Source organism: Apiospora kogelbergensis, assembly GCF_038363985.1.
Source record: "Apiospora kogelbergensis strain CBS 113332 chromosome Unknown utg000003l_segment0_segment0, whole genome shotgun sequence".
NCBI lineage: Eukaryota > Fungi > Ascomycota > Sordariomycetes > Amphisphaeriales > Apiosporaceae > Apiospora > Apiospora kogelbergensis.
In genome coordinates, this window is record NW_027117420.1 from 4,908,583 (window position 1) to 4,928,379 (window position 19,797).

Consider the following 19,797-nt stretch of genomic DNA (forward strand, 5'->3'; position numbering starts at 1 on the left):
CAGAGAGCTGCAGCCTGATCAATCAATTCATCGACGAGCAGAAGAAAAAAAAAGAGTCCAAACGCAGTCCGCCAGCCAGCAGTGAAAATGAAAAAAGAACGCATATCCGTGTGGTATCTCAACGTGACGGCTCGGGACAAGCCTCCATTCCAAAAACAGTATAACGCACCAGAAGCCCAGCATTCCACTGGGCCCATTCTCTCTCCCTAATAAGTATGGCTTAGTTCGAATGGATGCTGTGCGTAATCCGATGAACAGCCAAGCCGGGTCCCACCAACATACCATAACCATATTGCTGATTTGCCACAAAGCATACAACTATATTCATCGGGCGAGGCGTACTGATATGCAAGCGCATATTGATGCAGTATCAAATAGAGCCCAAAGACACAACCTCCAATAGACGCCGCGGCTCCTCTAAGAAAGAGGACTGCGACCATTCGCTCCTTCGCTTAGAGGTACCTGAATATCTCTTCCAAGTTCAAGACATTACTTGAATTTGAACTTGAATTGTCTCCAGCTCTAAACCGTCTTCGGGGTCTTTGAACACCACTCCCGGAGACTCGCCAAGGTGTATGCGTCTGTAAACGGGGGGGAGGACGAGATGCTTGTACTCCTATAAGTGGTCTCTGCATCACGGCCGACTGGCTATACTGTGCGGGAGTACCAGGGCCCGGTACAAAGGAAGTCGTCCATGGCCAAGAAGACCCAAACGTATGGACGCCATAACGAGCGTTTTCGTAACCCTGATGTTCGCCTGATGGGGACTAGCCAGCCGGCTCGGTGTCATCATGTGCTGGTGCCTGGTTGGAGGCAGTACTGGGACCGGCTTGCGCCGAAGACTGGCCAGACCCTTGGGAACCCAGGGTGGCAGTGCTGGGCCCGCGATGGCCTGGAGGGGGTATATGCACAGCTATACTCTGTTCCAAGCTTGTCTGCGTGGGTGTTGTGGGTACAGGCCAAGCTTGAGAAGCATTGGTGGTACTAGGATTGTTGCTCAGGGGTGCCTGAAGGAACATGGCCGGAGCCGCCGGTGGCGGAGGCGGCGGAGGTATTGCGGCATTGAATTGAGGTTCGTCGATACCGGCGATCTCGCTACCATCGCCCATATCGTCGTCCTCGACTCCGTCAGCCTCGTCAAATCCATCCACATCGGGCATCGGCATGGCCTCGCTGGCCCCGGCTGCTCTCCTGCGGGGTTGGGCACTCATCTCGCCGTAGTCGGCGAAAGTTGGCTCCGTGTTCAGGAAACGACGAAGACCACTAACGCCGGTGCCGGAGTAGACGCAGAATACATTCCTCTGGTGTTCGGTGAACTCTTGAGGAGCCGCACGGCAGAATACCGCCAGATCGTCTCGCATGAAGGAATGGACGCCTGTCAAACTGAGATGTGTGAGCTTTTGGCAGCTGTTGAGTAGTCGCATGATACACTAAGCACCAGATTAGCTATAGTTCCGTAGAAACGAGAGGCCAGAAGTTCAACTCACAGGGATAGTCAAGTTTGTGCAATAACTGAGGTGGACACGTTCGAGGCTGCTGTGATGGTAGTCGGGGACGATGTTTCCGGCCGCATCCCGGCGAGGACGGCTTCGGAGGTTGGCCTTGGCAAGCGCGTACATGCTGGCGTCGGTAATGCTGGAGCACTTGACCAACCCGATGCGCTTCAGCTTGGGGAGAGTTGCGAGCTTGACAACAGAGTCGTCGGTCAGGAGCCCGCAGCAGCCGAGATCAATGTATCGGATACGGTTGCAGGAGGCGACGAGGCGCTTGACACCTTCATCGGTGATGTGGCGGCAATGCCCCAAATGTACGTAGTGCAGGTTTCTTCCCAGCTTCGAGATGGCATAAACTGCTGAGTCGGTCATGTTACCGCACTTGGCCAGCACGAGGTTTCGCAGACGGGGGGCGACATCGACAATCTTCTCGACAGCCCTGTCTGTCAGCTTAACGCAACACGTCAGATCCAAAATTCGAAGATGCTCGTAGGTCTTGCCGGGGGTAGGTTGAGGAAGGCTCCGTCATCGATCAAGTCGCAGCTGGCGAGGCGTAACTCGCGGAGGGATTGACCCTTGGCCAGGAGGGCGGTGACAGGTTGGTTGCCGATGTTGCTGCAGGCGTGCAGGTCGATCTCGAGAATATTCGGGCAGTTATTGGCAAAGGCCAAAATGGCACTGTCGTTTAGTTGATCGCAGTCGTTCAGTTTGAGCTACAATAGATATCGAGTCAGTTTCCACATGCATCCGCCAAGCTTTGGCATGGAATACATACCCGTTTGATATACTTGCAGCTCTCGGCGAGGGCAATCATGCTCTCGTTGGAGATATTCTTGCAGCCCGACACGTTCAGACCCTGCAGCTTGCGGCAGTTGTCTGCGATGGCGAAGATGGAGGCCTCGGTGATCTTAGAAACTTCGTTGTTGACCTTGGAATCCTGAGAAATGTCGAGGGCCAGCAGGTTGGGGTTGTTCTTGACCAGAGCAATCAGGCCGTCATCACTGAGATCCTTGCAGTTTGTCAGGGTAAGTCGCTCAACGCGGGAACAGACGGCAAGCGGCAGGACGCTCCCATCGCTAACGTTGGGCGCAAGAGCAGCGAGGTTGAGCCGCTTGATAAACTCGGGGTAGGCGAAGGTCGGCTGGTCAAGCGCCAGAGTCTGACAGATCAGCATGTGTCTTTCCCAACTGTTACAGCTCGGGCGGTGCCAGAGCATCTCGACGACGTTCCTAGCCCATCGACGCGACACCAGCATGCACTTGAACAGTTCGGCCGGTGTGCTCAGGCGAGCGAATATGCTGATGAGGATTTCGCTGGGCAGGCTGGCAGCAATGGAAAGACAATCCAAGTCGTTAACCTGCATATCCTGGATATTAGGGACGACGCCCAGCGATGATTCTGAATCATTGTTGGCCATGTAGAAGTCGGATTCTTCGTTATCGGCCGGGGCGGGGGAGTTTGTCGACGAGGACGACCGCGAGTCCCGAGAGGTCGGTTCGGCGGGCTCTCCATTCGTGGTAGCGACAGCGGGCGGCTCTAATCCGCCAGCAGCCGTAGCAGCGGCCGCGGCAGCAGCGGCAGCAGCATTCTGGCCGGCGATGACATCAAGCGAGGGTGCTTTCGAGGCGCGCATCCTCGGAGCTGCGTCGGGACCGGGACAGGCGGAGATGTTTTGGGGTGCGTCGTCGGCAGCAGCGACTTGTCCTTTCAGGCGGGCGTCGTCGGGTAGATGACTGGGCCGTATTGTATCGTCTTCTGCAAGCTGGTAGTTGGGTTGATAAGTAAAGCGTGACGTGAATGATGCTATTCGGTTTTGCGTGTGTGCCCTGTCAACGACCAGGGATGGATTTCAGGGAATGAAGGAAGAAGTGGTGCCCGATGTCCAACTTAAAATGGTCGGACTCTTGGTTTGTATGGAAGAGTGGGGATGGGGGACGGGCTGGGTAAGGATATGTTTAGTAGGAACGAGCGAGTCTGGGCTGGGCTGGGCTGGGTGATGAAAGGGGAGTGCAAGCCAGGGAGCCAGGGACACCAGACGGGCAGGCGGGGGGTGTGTGTGTTAGGGCGTGTCGGGCCTCAGTCTTCAGAGTGACAGAGTGATAGAGTGGCAGCGTGAGTGACGGAGTGACGGAGTGGGAGAGTGAGAGGCTGAGAGTGCAGTCTCCCACCGAGAGGAGGGATTTACGGGGATGTACGTGGTACTTACAGTGTGGCAGCAGGAACTGGACGGCTCGTCGGCTTTTCGAGGTATGCACTCTTCTTCTACAACTATCTTGGTCAGCATTGAACAAAGAAAGTCTCAAGTCACTTGCTCCTGGTTGACTGGACTGGTAGACCGGTACTGGGTAGACAATATTCTTTGCAGGCGTGTCACAGTCGCAGTCGCAGTCGCACCCATCAGCCGAATCAACCCATCAATTTGATTCAGCTCAGGGCAGAAGGAGTCAATCCAAATCTGACAGCACCAGTAATGAATGCGCCGAACTCAATCCCAGCATTCAATCTTACTTGGCTGGTTGACGGGTGACTTACATGGGCAGTTGTTGGGTTTCCTTCTCCCACCGTTTCCTTCTGTTTGGTTCGTATTGTGTATGTATGTGGTGTGTGTGCGTGTGCGTGTGCGTGTGTGTATGTGTGTCGGCCGGTCTTGTTTTGCGTTCCGGCCGTGTACAGAATGGGCGTTGCTTACTTATTGAATCTATTGATGGGGGGTGGATGGGCGCGTCCAGTTCCAAGCAGGGTGGGGTGATGAGCGGAAAGCGAGTGTGATTGCGGGACAGCCTGGCACCCTGGCTTGGCTTGGGGGCTTTTTGGGTCCCAAAACGCCTTGGGCCAGCTGAACCAAGAGGCTAAAAACTGGTAATTGCAGTTGCACAGGTGGACGGGCCGCTTCTCTGCTAATTCCAACCCTTCAATCATGATGGCTTGGCTTGGCTTTCTAGAAATTGCAGTTCCCTCGTGGGTTTCAATCAAGACACACACCTGAAGCACTGAAGCACTGAAGCACTGAAGCAGCTGGAATCAGAAATGCAGCTGATCCCGATCAATGCAAGGCAGTCCACTGAAATGCGGGCAGCAGGGACGGATCACCGCCAGGTTACGTACAAGCGCGTGTCACAAAAGGGTCGGGAACTCCAGTTGCCAGCGCCAGTCGTGCGGGTTGGTAACAATGGAAGAAGAACCCGGAAAACGAACCAATGCCCTACATCATCATATCAAAAGACGGCCAGGGTCATGGGCAGTTAAGGTTAGCGGCAGCCTCGCTTTAGTGCAGCCTGTTCCCTTCCCATCTCATCTGCAGAACACCACCGAACGCACCTAGCCGAGTCTTGTGTCCCCCTCCAATCAGACCATGGCAATATTTGATGCATTGGGACCATGCAGCTATCGCCTTATTATTGTTTACATCCATTGCTTCACGAATGGGCTTCGTATGATGTAGGGTTGCGTCCCGACATTCTTTTCATTCTTCCTCGAATCTATTTGCATATTCCCCAGTCGCGGTGCGATCGATGTTTGCTGTTTCCCCCACGAAAGAGTGGATATGGGCGGGCGGCCTGTGGAATGTGACCGACTATGACTGATTGATTGCATGTGAAGGAGAGCCAGCCCAGTCGAAGACAGATTCGTGGATAGTCATAGTCGTCGTTGACATCAAAGAGAAGTATTCCACATCGGCAATTGCAAATTAGACTTCGCATCATGCCGTCCATGTTCATACATCAATGTTCTAGAACATTGTTTCTTCCTTTCCATGGCCAGTGTTCCTTGCCAATCCGGCTTCTTGAACCAGGCTTCTGAACCAGCTTTGCCTGTCGTGACATTTCCGTTGCCGTATTCCTTCAGCCCCTGATCGCTCAATCAGCTCTGCCCCTACCACGCCACGGCGGTGATGAATGATTGAAATGCCGAACGGAGGAAGGGACGGGGGTTCCCGCTGGACTGATTCCTCCTTTCAAGCCGCGGCCAAACCCGCCTCTTCGTCACTTGCCTGTCACCACCACCTACGATGCATGCAAACCTTACCCTCTCTCGTGCATGGGATCCCGTCACTTCAGGGTCCTGATTCTATTAATGAACTTGTTAGACTTTGCGAGTGCGGATGATGCCATTTAAAGCCCGCGACGACAGTTCATCTCGTCACCACGTGACAACAAGTTTGACTGGCTCGTTTCCCACTTATCACGAGTCGGGACCGTGTCTCACTATTGCGTTCGTTGGCAGGACGGATTCGCGGGTTGCAGTTTTAGCTGGACAAGGGTTTTGTTCCTTCTGTTTTTACCCCTCCCTCCTTGCACGTTTTACAGTTTGTGTTTGATAATGTATTTTTATTTTCATTGTATTACGGGATCACCGGCGGCTTTTCCCGGGTGTGGCGTTTCGGACCATCAACATCTATTTCGTCTCGGCCAGCACGCTCTTGACGAAGTCGCCGATGTGCTTGTTGGTGGCCTCGGGGCACTGGAAGGCGACCCAGTGGCCGGCCTCGTCGACGAGCTCGCTCTTGAGCGGGTGCTCGAAGAAGCGCCCCTGGCCGCGGGCGTACTCGGGCAGCAGGACCGTGTCCTTGCCGGACATGACGAGCATGGCGGGCTGCTTGAACTTGAACGTCATGGCGTTGGCCGAGAGGGGCAGCTCGTCCTGCATGTTGAGCTCGCGCACGCGGTACCAGTTGCAGGGCCCGTGGAAGCCGTGGCGCGCGTACTCCTGCGCGTAGAAGTCGACCATCTCCTTGGGGACCAGGGGGTTCTGGCCGATCTCGGGCAGCGCTCTCCTTCTGCACGCCCTCCTGCGGCGTGAAGACGACGGCGCCTGCGGGCGTGCGCCCGCCGTACATGCCGTTCAGGAACCGGCTGATGCCGTCGGGGATCGACTCGATGATCTTCTCGCCCTCGCCGCTCGCCAGCTGCTTCTGGTAGCCGAAGTTGGTCTGCCGGGCCGCGAAGTCGTCCAGCGTCTCCACCGCCGGCATGGGCGGGATGTAGGGGACGCACAGGCTGAAGACGGCGCGGATCATCTCCGGGTAGTACATGGTCATGCGCCCTTGATTCCGAAGTTTATTAGTAAACGCTAATCCCCTAATGTGTGAACGGGTGAGATCAAACTTACAGATGAAGAAACCGCCCCAGTCATGGCCGCCCAGAATGATAGGCTGGTCTGTCACGTCCTTAATGACCTGCGCGATGTGGGCCGTCATCTTCTTCATGGTGTACTCCTCGTGCGACTCGGGCGCCGACGTTTGACCGTAGCCCAGCATGTCCGGGACAACGACCTGCAGACCCATGGACAGGAGCATAGGGACCTGGAAACGCCATCCCATGCCCAGATCCGGCCTATCCGGACAGAGTTAGCATCGTCATAATCGACGTTTGTGCGTGCAGTCATTATATGCTTTGGGTGCGGGGACCTACCAGCCGTGGATGAGCACCACTGTTGCCACGGGTGTTCCTTGGGGCTTGGCCAGCATGTAGTGGTAGGTGATGTTGTCGTTGATCTTGGTGAACTTGTGCTCGACCCGAGGGTCGTTGGGCACAAGGTGGTCGACACCCATATTGAAAACTGTTGTCGGACTGCGTCCGTCTATTCCGATTGTTGTGATGTATGAAGATGATATCTTCTCTTTCCCCGCGTCTTTTGAGAACTCGGGCGGTCGGTGTTTTATAGCTGTCCGGTTGTCGCTTCAGACCGAAAAAGCAAAGGGATGGATGATCAAACTAGGGGTGGGAAGCGAATGGGGATCATTGGGTCCCTATATAACAAGTCGAGTGCACACCTCACCGCACGTTGAGCCCGCCAGACACGGAGTTTTCCACTCATGGCCGAGGACCGCCAGATGGTTCGCGGCCCTATGTCGTGCCATCTACATATAGAACAACGCATCCCCAGGGAGCGAAAAAGCAAGCGTCGTCGTCGTCATTCCCACAAATACGGCGGGATATTTGCCTAGTTCGAGAAAGCGCCGTCGGCCGCTAAAGAATACTACGGCCGGTAGGGGAGGCCCAAGACCCGCACCTCGGCCCTAAAAGCCAAAGGGTAACAATCTGTCCGTTCAGACCCTCCTCAGGACCCTTCGCTAGATCCTTACCTAACGGATCTATACCCGTCTATATGTGCAAATCCCGGCCTCTCCGTCGGTAGTTGTGTACTTCTCGAACCACTGCTATACATCGTCATACTAAAAGCTTGACCGCTTCCTCTCTGGTCGGTCGGCATGTAGGGACATGGGGGGCATCTAATCAACCAGATACGCGGCCAATGATTCCCAGTTTAGGAGATTTATGCCCCTCGTTTTGATTTTAGGTTCTTCTGTTTCTATTTTCTTTCCTCCTTCCCTGCATGCATGGGCCGAGGCCCGGATTTTGAAACGGGGATGGGGCCGCGAGTTGTCTTATCCGTTCAATGCCATATCAGTGTTTCGTGACTCGTCTTTCAGGGAGCAGGAAGCGATAGCGTCAAATAGTGGCCTTTTTCGTGCGGGACTTTCGGGCATGGCCAGCCAACCGCCACCCCGTGGCAGCACCCGTGGCATATTGTGGAGGGAATCTTTCAATCCATCGAGCAGCAGGCTTGACGATTCGCTGCCCAGTCGGCCCGTCCCCGTAGTCTTGCGAGTCCGAATGCGACAAGGGCCGGATATGCATCTCGAAAGCTCGCATCCGCTGCAGCATGCATTGTTGTGCTTGTATCGTCGTCCGGCTGACATCATCAAAATGCATGAGGAATCCAGGCAATTGCTCCGCCTGAAATGGAATGCTGCAGTATAGGATGCATAATCGATGTCTTGTTCGAGCAGTATCACGTAGAATGGATGGTTGATGTATTGGCGAGCACTGCGTGATTGCACGATGCGGGGTTGCCCATACAGTCAATACCCAATAAGTTCATGTAAAAGTCGACTTCAGGGTGTCGGGTCTCGATCTAGGTAGAGCGAAGCTAAATAATGATACATCCTGTACGCGGTACAGGGACGATACTCTTGCTTCCATAATCCTACACCACCTGCGCAGCCACGGTGCCCACAGGCCTCTCCACGAACTCCAGGATGCCGTCGACAATGTTCTTGCGCGCGGGCTCGCTAGCCACCGCCTTGCCGGCGAGGTAGTTCATCCAGAGGGCGCGGCTGACGCGCTCGTCCTCCACGCGCCCCAGGGTGACGCGCTGCTGCTTCTGGTCCTTGTTCTTGCCGTCGTCGAAGACGACGGTGAGACAGCCGCGGTCGTCGCGGGCCATGATGAGCTCGCCGGCCTTGGGGACCTTGCCGCGGTTGAAAAGATTGCGGAAGTCGCGCATGGCCTCGCCGAACGAGTCCTCCCGGTACTCGTCGCCGCCGAGGGCGGCGCGGGCCGTGATGGCGCGCACGAAGCCGTCGCGCAGGTGGTGGAAGTCGGTGTCGCGCACGGGCACGATGCGGAACAGGCTGCGCGGCTTCACCTCGCGCAGCAGGTCCGCCCAGATCTTGTCGCCCTCGGCCGGGTCCAGCAGGCGGCGGCGCAGCTCGTCCTTCTCGCTGGGCACCAGCGTCGTGGCCGTCGGGTGGATCTCGCGCATCAGCTGCTTCTGCAGCGCCGCCACGTCCGCCGTCGCCACGTAGTAGCCCACCAGGTACACCTGGATGCCCAGGAAGCTGACCGTCCGCATGCCCAGGCCCACCAGCGTGTAGTCGACGCCGCCCGTGTGGATCTTGGTCGGGTGCTGCGGGCTACGCTCGTCGCTGCTGCTGTTGTGGAGGTCGAGCTCGAGGTGGCGCGGGAACGAGGTGATGGACGAGTGGCCCGTCGGCACGATCTCGCGGCCGTCGGCGTCATGGACGATGGTCTTGCGCTTGGAGCCGGCCTCGGTGCTGAACGGGTCGACGCTGCCGGCGGGCAGGCCGGCGTCGCACTGGACGGGCTTGTTGATCTCCTTCTGCAGCAGGTAGGCCGTGTAGACGAAGGCGACGGCGCCGGCGATGGCACCGGCCATCAGGAAGTTGCGCCGGCGGACATGATAGTCGTAGGAGTCGGAGCGCATGCGATTGAGGTTCAGGTTCTCGACAGCGCGGTGCGAGGTCGGGGCGCGGCGCACGAAAGTGCGGGCTTGCTGCTGAAATCGGGGGCATTGCGGTGATATGGAGGGTCGCAGGTGTTTGGAGGTGGGGGATCGGAGGGTGCGCAGGAGCTGGTCCTGGCGGACGAGGGGCCGTGAGGGCTTCATGTCGGCGGCTGCTATGTCAGAGGTTGGCGTTCGACAGTCGTTGGAAGTAGAAGAGAGCAGTCCAAGAGGTAAACTGTGCGTCTCTTGTCAATTGGACTTTAATTGTGTATATGATGCCAATTGGAGAGACTGCGTTCCAGCCGCTAAATCGTACGACAAGGACAAGACAGCTTCCCCGGTGGGTTCCTTGGCCTGGAGCTTGGGCGTTTTCTTTCGCTGCTAATAAGCAGAACATCGTCATACGCGGCCAAACAAAGTTCCTGCTCCTCCCGCGATCTACTAGTAGTACTGCTATTGCAGTTAGCAGTTGAAAGTGCCCCTCGATCTGCCCACTATCCAATCAAATGTCCCGGAATGACGCACTACGCCGACCGGCTTTCTGGACCAACCCGGCACAACCAAGGTCGACTGACATGTCTTACTGGTCTTACTGTCACTTATTATTCATGCATTTGATTCGCCATTCGAATATGCAATAGCCGAAGACACACCTGTACTGGACGGAGCTCTCTAAAGCAGGGTTTGGATCAACCAACTTCCATGGTCAGAATTGGCTGGAGTATCAACAAAAAGCAGACAAACACATTGGCCATTGGGCCTAATGGCTACTTGGTTGCGTGCGCAGATTTAAATAATCACATTTATAAGGTTTCGTTTCTGTTGGAATCATACCTCATTGAACCGAAGAGCAAAAAAAGAACAAACACATTTGACACATCTGCCCATGAGGATAAAATGCCTATGAAAATGACTCAATTGTAGTTGAATGCGCAAAAGATGGAAGATTTCTGCTTACAAACTCGCTGGAGTCACAAGATTTCAATCCGATACCCTCACAGAAGCTGTCGACGTTTGTGAAAACGAGCGATGAGCAACACACTTAAAAGCATACTCTCGTATCACATATGCTTCGTGAGGCATAATCAAAGACCCTGGCCAACAACCCGTAGACATCAACCTGGTCCAGAGTCACTTACAATGCCATCTCATAATCCCAGATCGCCTATAAAAGCTGCAAGGGCTGCATACTCTTGGCTATGTCGAGCTCTTACTACATCGCATTGTTCAATCTAAGCTGATCAAGCGGCCAAGCTATTTACTTGCGTAAGATTAACCAAAACCAAGATGTCTAGACAATTCTGGGACCCTAAGTACACCAATCATCTTATCTCATCAGAGACATGGAAACACGTGCTTTCGTTCGGTATTACGTACCAGGAAGCGGGCACTGTGAACGGCGGCAAAGAGTACGCCAAAACCATGGTTGTGGACAGCGATGAAGCCGGTTGGAAACCTTTCGACGTGACCGAAGAGTTCCGGGCTGCCCTCGACAGTGGCATCCAGTCTGCCTCGGGCATAGAACAGGCCGATTACTGCTTGGCCCATGGGTATTTCACCGCACATGTCATGGATCAACACTTGCGTGTTCCTGTTCTCGTCACGCCCGATGGAATCAAGACCTACTTCCTTCTCGCCGTCCTGGTTCGCCTCAAAGACGTGCTGTTCTTAAGTCAACTTCAAGCTTTCCTGAAGGAGATCAAAGACACTCTGGGAGACGAATGGCACGAAAACACCGAGACAGTATTCCCCCAAAGACTCTTGGTGGTCCTGATGCAGCCTGAGGAATTCAACAACATGTACATCATCGAAGACCAGGTTACGGATCAGCACCATGGCATATATATGGACTTGGGCTTCAAGCGACCTGTCACTCCGCGCGCTCCGAAGAAACCCGAGAAGGAACAAGATGCCCAAGACACAGACGGAGAGCCAAGTCATGGTGGGATGACTGTTCGAGGACCCAGTTTCGAACTGGAAGAGTCTGATAGGCCCGTCTACTGATTGTGTGCTGCGAATTCTGCGTTTACATACCCAGTGTGTTAAGTCTTGTATCGAGAATATCTGTTCACCGAGGAAATCAACCAAGATAGCCAGACTGAGACAAGAATAGAAGAAGATTGATGAGAGATGCCAATAGAAATATCTACCGGGAGAACTTAATCATGAACTGTGGAAAGAAACTTGTTCCGCTCGAGTACTTTATATGTAATTAGCGACAACGAGTTTTGCCAGTCCTTCTGACGTCCTGCAACATATCTAGAAGAGCTCACTGGAAACAAAACCCCATCCTATGTCCTAAACGCTCCCTCCTAACCAAGCGCGACTAGCTGGTGTGCGTGATTTGATCAGTTCCGGAGAGACGTTGACCCAATATCGCGTAGCATCTGGCTCTTATATACAATGCCGGGGTACCCCTGCGTCACCCCAACCTCGGCTCCTGGTTGTGTCCAGATTAGGCAACTGGCGTGAAGGTCTTTCAACGCTCCCCGCATCTCGCATTCGCAAACAGGGTTGCGCGTGAACAAACTTGTCAATATCTCCTTTACCATCGTACCCAATCGAAGACTTATCGGAATCAGACTGCAAGAATGCATTTCCGACGAATCGTTTCCAGTGCCTTACTTGTCGCCGCGTGGAGTCCACTCGTCTCCGCCGCCAAGGACGGGACGGCCGACCCCCCAACAGCACCCCAACCCGGCACCCCGGCCTCCTTATCGCAGCCCCCCACCAAAACCTCACCCACCACAGCATCCAGCAAGACGACCACCAGCAACGCCCCCTAACCTCATCGGCGCCCTCTGGCGCGCCTCGCGCGAGTTCGGCATGCTCGGCTGCGTCCCGCAGCTGCTGCCCTTGGTGACGTCGCTGCCGACGCCGATCCCGGCGGAGCTGCTGGGCGCGGACATGATGCGGCAGGCGCTGGCGCAGACGACGCTGGCGCTGGACCAGGTGTGCGAGTACGCCGTGACGGGCGCGGCGGGGGGCGGCCTTCACCGCGTTCCTGCCGCGCTGGTACGGCTGGTACGACGCGCACGCCGAGCAAGTGCGGCGCCTCGTCGACAAGTGCCCCAAGGCCGCCGCGCTGACCCGCACCGCCGACGCGTACAGGGCCTGCAGCCACGTCGCGGATGTCGTGGGCTCCGCGACGGCGGCGGCTACGCAGAGTGCGGAACCGGAGAGGGTGGGCCAAGACAGGAATGAGAAGATAGAGCTCTAGCCTGTTAGGCAAGTCTTTGGGGACGCAATTTATTGATAGGAAATCCAGCAGGAGATGTAAAAAGAAGCCTCTCCTCCTCTTTTCCCTGCCCTCCAAAAAACAATTTTTCCTTTGATTTATCTTCCGGTTTAGGATCATGAACAACGTGACCTTTGTCTATATCGACCCATCTGTAACCAATTTCATAGCTGTATCGAGCCTCGTGCCCCGTGCTTCTACTTATTAGGTTGATCGTCTTGTAGGGTGCTCGCCCTTGCCGACCCAGTTATACCATTTACCCCAAGGTTTTTCCTCATGTTTGTTGGATCGAGCCATGATGCTCATTGCCGCCTACCCGTTGTCAGCCTCTTCTTCCCTATCTTTCTAATTATGTTGTTTTTGGTGAAACACTGTGAGGGCGTCCGTGTTTGCGTATCAGCTTTGATACTACACAACACCGATAGACACAGTGTTCATCTTTCTGAGACTTTTGGGTTTTATTCCTGTTGGAGGTCAATACCAGTGTACAGCTCATTGCACCTTTGCGAGGGAGCACATCAGGCTGATAGTAAAGTCGCTCACGACCTCCTATACAGTATTGACTACAATACTGTGCAACCATCATGCTTGTGCTTGGGATCATTGTGACGGGGAGAGTATACTCACCTCGTCCTTGTTCTCTCCGCGGGCGAAGATGCCCCCGGCAGCCTGCTCCAGGGTGGTCGATGCGACGTCGTGCGAGAAGTAGCGGATCAGGAACATGGCGACGCCGACGGCGATGCCCACGCTCACGATTGCCAGGTGCGAGCGGCTGACGACGTGGCCCGAGGCGTGCGAGTAGGCGAACAGCGTCGTGCCGACGCTGAGGACGGCGTAGGCCGGGTCGTTGAAGAGCACGGCGCTGCGGGGCGGCGCGCCCTCTTCCTCGGCGCCCACCACGAGCCGCTTCTCGTCGTCGTCGAAGGCGGCGCGGGCGGCGGCGGCCGCCTTCCGGTGGTCGTGCCACACCTGGCGCGAGATCATGTACATGACGTGCGCGCTCTGCAGCTGCGCGAACAGCCAGATCCAGCCGCCCACGGACACGCCGACGGCCCACGTCGTGCTGAGCTTGTGCCAGGCGGCGTAGAGCAGGTACACGGTGGCGCCGAGGTTCGCCATGCAGGCGACCAGGCGCCAGAGGGCCAGTGCGTGCATGATGTTGGACCGCTCGCGGGGGTTGCTGTTGCGCTGGGAGACGTAACGGTAGCGGATGAGTCCGCCGTGGATGACAATATCGGTGACGACATCGAAGAAAGCTGAAGGTTTAGTAACCACAACACAAGATGAGGAATAGTCAAGTACTTACACCACACAGAGATAATATAGAATGACACAGTCGCACTCTGGTGCTTCGCGACATCACCGGTCATTCCAATGGTACCCAGGGCAACCAGCAAAAGGGAAACATGATGGAGCAAGGTGCTGAAGCTCATACATTGGCGTTGGTGAATCATCTGAAAGACGTAAAGTCCACAGTAGGCAAGACCAGAAACCGTGATGAAGTCGCCGAAGGTGACGCCGCTGCCGTCCGAAACGGGGTCAGAGAAGGTTTTCAAGCCACTCAAGATGGAAATGAGAGGCATGAGGGAAAGGCCGAGAAGGGGGATGAAGACGGCGAGGGCGCAGTGGTGCATGACAAAGGAGCTTTGGTGGTCCTTGTCTTGGGTGGTGAACGTCTTCCCATAGAGGCGGGGAAGGATGACATGTTGCATGAACAGCTCCAAGTGCGCGTAGGCGACAGAGAAGATGACGAGGATCAACGGCGCGAACGGGAGCACAGCTGGCGAGATGGCCTGAAGGGGCAGCCGGTCGATGGCGGGCAGATGCATGTTCGTAGCGTTCTGGGCGGCAGACATATCCATATTGACAGCTTGTACGATTCTGTGTTTTTTGCTCTTCGGTTCAATGAAGGTATGAATCCTGTGTGTGTTTGGAGAAAGAATGTCTCATCGATTCCGGGGAGACGACAGCCCTTATATGCGGTTGGTCCCCGTCTGAATCACATGTTCTCAGCAAGACGGAGATCGAGAAATCGGTGAGCATTTTTGCAATACTGCTCTCGTATGCGGGTGTTATGGTGCTCTGACGGTGATATTCTGTTCTTTCCTTGTCGGTCCGACGTCTAGCTCTTAGCCCAGCAGAAATGAACTATACCACAGCTAACTGCCAAAATATACGCACGCGAATGAGAGCAATCATACCCAATGGCCGAAAGCTCTCAAGGACATAACCATCTATCAGATGGACCCGGATGGGCTGGAATGACCTTCTCGAACCGTGATGTCTGCAACATTAACCCCAGGCGTCTTTACTAACCGCCTGGGCCGTTGAGTACCATTTTGAAACCGGTAGTACCTTTTTGCTCAATGAAAGGTCTCATTTCAGCTCCGCTCCCAGGTAGGCCAGACAGGTAGCGCAGCTAGCAGGGCGTGTCTAAAACCAATAAGCAGCATCAGAGCAGCTACTGAAGTAGATTCCAACGGGTTTGGCCAACTGTCAACCTGGATGGCCTATGATATGGTCGCGCGCATTAGGTAAAGGGGCCAGAACTGGCTCATCCACACGGGTACCCGTCTGTAACTCACTCACCTGACCCGGCGCCGACCGTGGGACCATTGAAATGGTTGAGCGGCTAGATCAGTGGACGCTGCCAATGGAGAGCGTGTTTGAGATGCTCTTAGTCCACAGGTAGATACCCACGCTCCTCGAGGCCGTTCTGCATCAAGTAAGGTCCATGAAATTCCACTGTATATACTTGTGTAAAGGCTATTCAGATCATATACGGGTGAAGATCTCTCTAAAAACGCGATGGCAGAGTGATTCAATGCGATAGACTAGAATATCTATCTCCTTCCAGAGCGCGGGTTCAAATCCTGCTCGCGTCGTCTCTTTTTCCTTCCCCTCGCCCCTTTTCTTTTTTTAGGTGAAAAGGTTTAGTGCAGTGAATACAGGGAAACCAAATGCGGATTGAATGCTAAGAGAAGCCCATATTTTTGTTGCCGTATAAAAGAACATCGTGATTACATTGGGCGTATCATCCTTCCACTTGATACGGGACGTGGCCAGCCACAGGGGACATGGAATGACGCATTTGAGGGGGTGATAGTATCATCAGGAGCGTTTGCTCATAATTGAATTCGTCAGGTGTTGAAAATAGCTATAGAGGAAGCCAGAAACGCTGACCACATTCAATTTGCCTGGCAGTAGGGAGTCAACATGTAGCAGAAATTTGACAGAGTGAAGACTGCTAAAAAAAGCAACTTCCCCATGTACAATGTGCCATCGTGAATACAGTCTGACTTTGATCGATCATAGTAATAGCCCCTGCATTCACACATCAACCTCTCCCATAAGTCAAGGTGATCCGGTTGGCAACTCAGCTTCCAGCATAAATTCCAGGGTTGCCACCGCCCATGTCTTCCCACTCCACCAAACTCCAAGTCTTAACTCTTCTCTCCAGACTTGCACCATTACCTCGGACATCAAATATCCTCCTTCTTCTTCCAGCCTTTCCCAACTAGCTACCGACCCGGATTGACAATCCAAATATTGCAAAGATGCAGCTCCTCGCTATACTGGCCACTCTCCTCCTGGCCGCCTTCCAGGTCCAAGCCGCAGCTATTTCCATGCCCAGCAGTGTTACCCCCAACAACAAGGCCGCCACAGCTGGTGTGCAGCGCTTCCAGAGTCCTTTTCTGTCTACCCCTGGCCCCATGCAGGTCTGTTCAATAATTGGAAGCAAGTTGAAACAAGTCCCTCCAGCCATACACTCGGGTATTGAGTTTTTTCTGACGAGTAATGTTTATAATAATAGTCAGTTCTATGACTAGCAACTTCGCTCGGGAGGCTGACTGCCAGGAGCTGGCCGACTACGCTAACGACAATACGGGCTACTGGGACACGTCTGACTGGGCTTCGGACAGCAATGCACACACCATCTCCACAGCTGGAACCTGCATCTTGAGAATCTCGGTTCCCTCCCTGCCCGGCGGTAATGGACACATCTGGTGAGTTACTGACCAACCCCTGAGAATCGTAGCTGGTAGGAAGCCGTTGACTGACGAGGATGCCTTTTTGCACCAATAACAGGATCGGGAACGCTGACGTCAGTCACGCCGTCGGCCAGGCTGTTGCTGGCCAGGCTCATGGTGGCCAGGTCGCTGCTATGGGTCAGATAACCTGTCAGTATCCCAACGGAGACACGGTGGTTAACTTTTCAATCTCGGCCTAATCGAATTCGAGAGTGACTGGGATTGGGGAACTGTGCCAAGGACGACACGATTGAGCTGTTTAAGGGGGTAGACGGGGCGAGCAAGCAAGATATTGACTCACTATCAATTAGAGGGAGCACCTAGATACGCAATAAAGAATTTGTTGATTCTAACAGATCGAATACAGGAGGGTGGTTAAAGGAATTCACCACGTGTTTCTATCCTGGAATCAACCGGACGAGGAAAGCAGCCTGTGTATGAATAACCTCAGTGTGAGTAAGTCAAAGATCATGCGGGTACCTAATTAGTCCAGCACCACTGGCCATCAGTGAAAAGGTGCTAGCAAAATCCATGAAACGTGCTATAGAGAGAGAAAACGAAGCCATTGCGCGGTTGCTTTTGGACTCTGGGTCGTCGATGCTGACGACAGAGGCCAAGGCAAAAAATTCAAAGCTATCTCGAGAAGAAAGGCCTGGAATCCATGGCAGATCTCCTCCAAAGCTATTCAGTATCGGAGTAATTAATAGAGGGTCACTGCCATCAGTGCGGGGGCCACCTTCACATAAAGTAGGTAGAGGAACAACATCCCCTTGATAACGAGAGATCTGGCTTTTATAGAATAATCAACTAGCAATACTTCCGGCTTCGCGGCTACCAGCGTCCCACCTCCCTCCAGCTACTTTCCATTTACGAACAATAAGCGGGATGCCACTTACACGTTTAGATATGGCATTGACTTGAATTTAATGTCTTCCCACCCTGGAATAACTACTCCGTACAGAACCAGGGATATCCCAAATGATTCGGAAACAGTTTGCTTAATAAGAGATTGGATAGTAGTAACAGAAGTAACCGTTATGCCCCGGAAATGAAAGCCGGCCACCTCACCCCCGAATCCACACATGCTCATCCTCATCCTGATCCTGCCCAAGCCTCGCCCAACCCGCCAGCACCCGCATCAACACCGCCGCCACCCCATACCCGAACGCGTCCCGTAAGAGCGGCCCGCGGCCGCGGAAGTACGCCTCGTACGCTCCCAAGCCGCCGAGCACGGCAGCCGCGACGACGGGCGCGTCGCCGGCCGTCGCGGGCGCGTCGTGGAGCATGGCCGCGTGCAGGACGGCGGCCGTCTGCCAGTTGCAGCCCAGCGAGACGCCCGGCGAGCCCCAGCGCACGCCCTGCAGCGCCGCGCTCACGTCCTCCTCGCGCGCGTCCGTCATCCGCCACACGCGCCGCATCGCGGGCGTCTCGTGCGTCCAGAACCACCGCAGCGCGAACCACAGCCACCGGCTGCGCTCGCCCGGGTACGTCGGCCAGCGCGCCGGGCCCGGGACCGGCGCCGCGACGCCGAGCTCCAGCGTGCGGACCAGCAGCGCTTCTTTGCGGTGCTGGCGCGACGTGCCGCACCCGGCGTCGTCGCACCAGGTCACGCCTTTGGCGTCGGGGGCGCGCGCGGCTGCGGACGGCGGCTCGAGCTGGGATAGCCAGCGCGAGTCGGAGGGGTTGGCGAGGGATTTGAGGATTGATCGCGTGACGACGAGGCTGATACTCGTGGGGTCGTTTCTGGACTCGTCGTCTTGCGGCCGATTGTACCGCACCAGGAAGGAGGCTTTGCAGACCGGGCAGTTCCACGGCTTGTCCCAGAAATCCACCAGGGGCGCCTCGATCCAGGCGCTCTGAGCCCATTCCTCAGGAGTCGGCTGGGATGTTTGGATGCTGTGGAGGAGGTAGGTTCGAAGGGTTGGGTCGTTGACTTGCAGATGCGGGCAAACGGCTTTGTCGCACTTTGCCAGCACAGCGCGAAGCGAGGTCGGTTGCTCGTCGGAGTCGGTGAGACCTTCTTCTTGGCCGGTCTGCCACTCGCGGAGACTGGTCAATGGAATCACTTGGCGGATATGCTCGCGAGCGGTGCGGAATGTGGTTCTGCATTCATTGCAGTGGTATTCATGGGATCGTGGCTTCCGCTGGTGCTGTTTCCAAGTCATGCCCCGATGGGCACAGATGCGGACCCGACCAGTCCAGCCTCGGCACAAATTGCTTCGCCCCGAGTCGAACAGCACACTCGCGTGGTATACACTGCAGCCGGTGCAGTACCGAGGGCGCATCAGGGATTGCAGGCGGCGTACGAACTCCGGTGTACCCCGAAGGTTCCAGCATGGGGAACACAGACTATCCTTCAGCAGCAGGCCGGCGATATTGGACAGCGCCAGGTTTTTATCGTCGTGAATATTGTACCCCAGACTATGCAACGCCATGTCGCCCGCGCGCAGGACCGAAGCAAAGCAGCCAATGTGAAACAAGCTCTCAAGCTGACCATTCGCTGGCCATGGGGGCGAGTATTCAGGTGGCGGGTTGAAAAAGTTGACTGAAGTCTCCATTGCATCTCTGAATGCTCGTCCGGGATTGTAAAGATATCGAGAACCCCCGATGAGGAGCGGCGGACGGCGGTAATCGAAGCTGAGCCTCTTGAAGGTACGGCATGTCTTCGCAAGGCAGAACAACGACTCGTGAGTAAGCTCCTGGATGATGGATTGTAGAATTTCTTCAGGAAAGCTCTGCAATGGGAAGCTCTGAAAGGAGGCTATGATTGTGACTTTAAAGAATAGGGGTGGTGAATATCGAATAACAAGTGATGCTGAATCCAAGCTCTGCTACTTTCTTGTGATGAACGATGGATTCCATATAACAGATAGCATTTAGAAAGAAACAATCAAAGGACAGAATAAGAAGACATTATTTAAAGGATTCATCTTTTCACGAGGTATCTCCTTGCATCTGGCTGTTACCCTTTCTCCGTTGAATATGGTGGAAAGCCTGGTTGCAC

General features: G+C 54.9%; 8 protein-coding genes across 8 annotated transcripts; 3 read left to right on the forward strand and 5 right to left on the reverse strand.

Annotated features, from left to right (window-relative positions):
• Positions 1-767: 767 nt before the first annotated feature.
• Positions 768-3,777, reverse strand: PG998_006359 (F-box domain-containing protein; the record flags this gene model as incomplete). Its single annotated transcript, XM_066873177.1, has 5 exons — positions 768-1,430; positions 1,488-1,932; positions 2,052-2,206; positions 2,269-3,255; positions 3,700-3,777. The coding sequence occupies 5 exons, from the start codon at positions 3,775-3,777 to the stop codon at positions 768-770; spliced, it is 2,328 nt and encodes a 775-aa protein (XP_066733274.1).
• A 2,111-nt stretch (positions 3,778-5,888) lies between these two features.
• On the reverse strand, positions 5,889-7,044 carry PG998_006360 (uncharacterized protein; the record flags this gene model as incomplete). Its single annotated transcript, XM_066873178.1, has 4 exons — positions 5,889-6,251; positions 6,277-6,536; positions 6,603-6,826; positions 6,905-7,044. The coding sequence occupies 4 exons, from the start codon at positions 7,042-7,044 to the stop codon at positions 5,889-5,891; spliced, it is 987 nt and encodes a 328-aa protein (XP_066733275.1).
• Positions 7,045-8,483: 1,439 nt separating this feature from the next.
• Positions 8,484-9,686, reverse strand: PG998_006361 (uncharacterized protein; the record flags this gene model as incomplete). The annotated part of the gene is made up of 1 exon (XM_066873179.1): positions 8,484-9,686. The coding sequence occupies one exon, from the start codon at positions 9,684-9,686 to the stop codon at positions 8,484-8,486; it is 1,203 nt and encodes a 400-aa protein (XP_066733276.1).
• A 1,125-nt stretch (positions 9,687-10,811) lies between these two features.
• Positions 10,812-11,528, forward strand: PG998_006362 (uncharacterized protein; the record flags this gene model as incomplete). The annotated part of the gene is made up of 1 exon (XM_066873180.1): positions 10,812-11,528. The coding sequence occupies one exon, from the start codon at positions 10,812-10,814 to the stop codon at positions 11,526-11,528; it is 717 nt and encodes a 238-aa protein (XP_066733277.1).
• An 822-nt stretch (positions 11,529-12,350) lies between these two features.
• Positions 12,351-12,744, forward strand: PG998_006363 (uncharacterized protein; the record flags this gene model as incomplete). Its single annotated transcript, XM_066873181.1, is given in 2 exon segments — positions 12,351-12,548; positions 12,568-12,744. 2 exon segments carry the CDS (start codon positions 12,351-12,353, stop codon positions 12,742-12,744), a joined length of 375 nt encoding a protein of 124 aa, XP_066733278.1.
• Positions 12,745-13,362: 618 nt separating this feature from the next.
• On the reverse strand, positions 13,363-14,624 carry PG998_006364 (uncharacterized protein; the record flags this gene model as incomplete). The annotated part of the gene is made up of 2 exons (XM_066873182.1): positions 13,363-14,018; positions 14,069-14,624. The coding sequence occupies 2 exons, from the start codon at positions 14,622-14,624 to the stop codon at positions 13,363-13,365; spliced, it is 1,212 nt and encodes a 403-aa protein (XP_066733279.1).
• Positions 14,625-16,319: 1,695 nt separating this feature from the next.
• On the forward strand, positions 16,320-16,993 carry PG998_006365 (uncharacterized protein; the record flags this gene model as incomplete). The annotated part of the gene is made up of 3 exons (XM_066873183.1): positions 16,320-16,536; positions 16,577-16,769; positions 16,852-16,993. The coding sequence occupies 3 exons, from the start codon at positions 16,320-16,322 to the stop codon at positions 16,991-16,993; spliced, it is 552 nt and encodes a 183-aa protein (XP_066733280.1).
• Positions 16,994-17,857: 864 nt separating this feature from the next.
• On the reverse strand, positions 17,858-19,351 carry PG998_006366 (uncharacterized protein; the record flags this gene model as incomplete). Its single annotated transcript, XM_066873184.1, has 1 exon — positions 17,858-19,351. One exon carries the CDS (start codon positions 19,349-19,351, stop codon positions 17,858-17,860), a length of 1,494 nt encoding a protein of 497 aa, XP_066733281.1.
• Positions 19,352-19,797: the final 446 nt, after the last annotated feature.